We start from the raw sequence: 3,259 nt of genomic DNA, 5'->3' as shown, positions 1-3,259 counted from the left end.
CTAATGGAAAGCCACCTTCAGAAAGCTGCAGTAAGCTGCAGTATCTTCTGGTGGTCTGGAAGTCATGGAAAGTGTGAATGAGAGGGTATCTAACGTTGGGGGCTGACAGGTGATGCTGAAAGAGGTCAGGTGATGGTCAGAGAGGGGGGACTCAGCAACAGAGAGAGCAATGCTTGGTGATGGAGTGATAAGACTGTGAACTTCCACAATGCTAAGCTCAGCCAAACTGGGACAAAGAACCCTCGATTCATGAGGAGATCTCCTTTCCCAATCTTGTCAGATAGGATTAAAGTCAATGGCCCCTGGTGATCACATTCTGCAGATGTATTTAACCACTTTGTCACGAAGTTCTTTGGTTTTGACCCCATAAATGACAGGGTTGAGCATGGTGGGGACGAGGAAATAGAGGTTGGCCAAGATGATGTGAACATGGGGAGCAATACCCAAACCATACCGGTGTGTAAGATTAGAAAAGAGTGAGGGAGTATAAGAGGTCAGAATCACACAGATGTGGGCAGTGCAGGTGTTGAGGGCTTTCTGGTGGGCTTTCTTGGAGGAGATTCTGAGGACGGCCCTGATGATCAGACCATAGGACAGGGCAATGAGCGTCAGGTCTAACCCGATGACTACAGACATTATCACTAAGTCGTACATCTGGTTGACAGTCGTGTTCCCACATGACATCTTCACCACAGATATGTTCTCACAGTACGTATGGGGGATAATGCGGTTGGCACAGAATGGCTCCCTGCTGAGGAGCAGAGGCCCAGGCAGAATGAAGAGAACAGCTCTTATCAAACCCACGAGCCCTAGCTTAGCTATCCGTGCATTTGTCAGGATGATGGTATATCTCAGAGGGTCACATACGGCAACATAGCGATCGAAGGCCATTGTAACAAGGACGGCTGAATGCATAGCCATACTCGCATGAAGGAAGAACACCTGGGTGAGACAGCCAGCCATAGTAATGCCTTTCAAATTGAACCAAAATATACACAGTGCCTTTGGCACAATGGAGGTAGATATGCTGATGTCTGTGAGTGCCAGCATGCAGATCAGCAGGTACATTGGCTTGTGCAGGGTCTGCTTTTTCCCTTCAACAAATAGAACAGTGAAATTTCCCAACAGGCCAATAATGTAGAACATAGAGAAAGGGATGGAAATCAGGACATGGGCAGCTTCTAGGCCAGGGATTCCCATTAGGATGAATGTTGAAGGGCCAGAGGGGGTGAGGTTGAAGGATGCCATGAGGTGGTCAATGCAGCGATGAGGCTCAGAAATGCTCCAGGTGTCTGCGAAGGGAGAGAAGCACAGTGATGGGGATTACACATGTTGTAACAACTAGTACAGTAAATATTTCATAGTTATTAACAATCTAGAAAGGGGATGAGCACTGAGGTGACAACATTTACAGATGGCACCAGATTACTGAGGTCAGAGTTAAGTCCAGAGAAGTTCTCAGAGGGAACTAACCAAGCCAGGTGAATGGGCTGCATGATGGCAGATGAATCACAGAATCATAGAATATCAGGGTTGGAAGGGACCTTACGAGGTCATCTAGTCCAACCCCCTGCTCAAAATAGGACCAATCCCCAACTACATCATCCCAGCCAGGGCTTTGTCAAGCCTGACCTTAAAAACCTCTAAGAAAGGAAATTCCACCACCTCCCTAGGTAAACCATTCAAGTGCTTCACCACCCTCCTAGTGAAAAAGTTTTTCCTAATATCCAACCTAAACCTCCCCCACTGCAACTTGAGATCATTAATCCTTGTTCTGTCATCAGGTACCACTGAGAACAGCCGAGCTCCATCCTTTTTGGAACCCTCTTTCAGGTAGTTGAAAGCAGCTATCAAATAGCCACTCATTCTTCTCTTCTGCAGACTAAAGAATACCACTTCCCTCAGCTTCTTCTCGTAGGTCATGTGCTCCAGCCTTCTAATCATATTTGTTGCCCTCCGCTAGACTCTTTCTAATTTTTCCACATCCTTCTTGTAGTGTGGGGCCCAAAACTGGACACAGTCCTCCAGATGACGCCTCACCAATGTCAAATAGAGGGGAATGATCACATCTCTCGATCGGCTGGCAATGCCCCTACTTATACAGCCCAAAATGTCGTAAGCGTTCTTGGCAACAAGGGCACACTTCTCATCCACTGTAACCCCTAGGTCATTTTCTGCAGAACTGCTTCCTAGCAATTCAGTCCCTAGTCTGTAACAGTGAATGGGATTCTTCCGTCCTAAGTGGAGGACTCTGCACCTGTCCTTGTTGGATCTCATCAGGTTTCTTTTGGCCCAGTCCTCTAATTTGTCTAGGTCCCTCTGTATCCTATCCCTACCCTCCAGCATATCTACCACTTCATCCAGTTTAGTGTCATCTGCAAACTTGCTAAGAGTGCAGTCCAAGCCATTCTCCAGATCATTAATGAAGATATTGAACAAAACCGGCCCCAGGACCGACCCTTGGGGCACTCCGCTTCAAACCGGCTGAACAGCTAGACATGGAGCCATTGATCACTACCCATTGAGCCCGATGATCTAGCCAGCTTTCTATCCACCTTATAGTCCATTCATCCAGCCCATACTTCCTTAACTTGCAGGCAAGAATACTGTGGGAGACCGTATCAAAAGCTTTGCTAAAGTCAAGGAATAACACATCCGCTGCTTTCCCCTCATCCACAGACCCAGTTATCTCCTCATAGAAGGCAATTAGGTTATTCAGGCATGACTTGCCCTTGGTGTATCTATACTGACTGTACTTGATCACTTTCCTCTCCTCTATGTGCTTCAGAATTGAAACCTTGAGGACCTGCTCCATGATTTTTCCAGGGACAGTGTAAGCATGGACAGAAACTAACGAAAATGTTGGAATCCAGGAGAAGTGGGATGGGGAATAATACAGTAAATACAATGCCATGAGATCAGTCACTCTATATTTCACCCTCCTCAAGGCTCCTCACACAGGATATTGCAGAACTAGAGGGTTTCAGGAAAGGGAAACAAGAATGATCAAGGGCCTGGGGAAACTCCCCTATGGAGAAAGGTTGAAAAGACTGGGATTGTTACCTTAGAAAAGAGATGAATAAAAGGGGATATGAGAAAAGTCTATAAAATATGACTGGTAGAGAGTAGATGGAGAATGTGTTCTCCCTTTCTCATAGCAACAGATCAAGAGGACATTTAATTACACTGAAATGTGGCAAATTCAAAACTGATAATAAAGAGTGCTTTCTTCACTCAACACTTAATTAGACTGAAGAAC

At 46.1% G+C, this 3,259-nt stretch overlaps 1 protein-coding gene across 1 annotated transcript; it reads right to left on the bottom strand.

Moving 5' to 3' along the window:
• Positions 1-309: 309 nt before the first annotated feature.
• On the bottom strand, positions 310-1,248 carry LOC123376202 (putative olfactory receptor 52P1). Its single transcript, XM_045028038.1, has one exon. The coding sequence runs from the start codon at positions 1,246-1,248 to the stop codon at positions 310-312; it is 939 nt and encodes a 312-aa protein (XP_044883973.1).
• Positions 1,249-3,259: the final 2,011 nt, after the last annotated feature.

The sequence above is a fragment of the Mauremys mutica genome, chromosome 1 (genome assembly GCF_020497125.1).
Source record: "Mauremys mutica isolate MM-2020 ecotype Southern chromosome 1, ASM2049712v1, whole genome shotgun sequence".
In the NCBI taxonomy this organism is placed as follows: domain Eukaryota; kingdom Metazoa; phylum Chordata; order Testudines; family Geoemydidae; genus Mauremys; species Mauremys mutica.
This window is presented reverse-complemented; position numbering and strand designations above follow the sequence as displayed.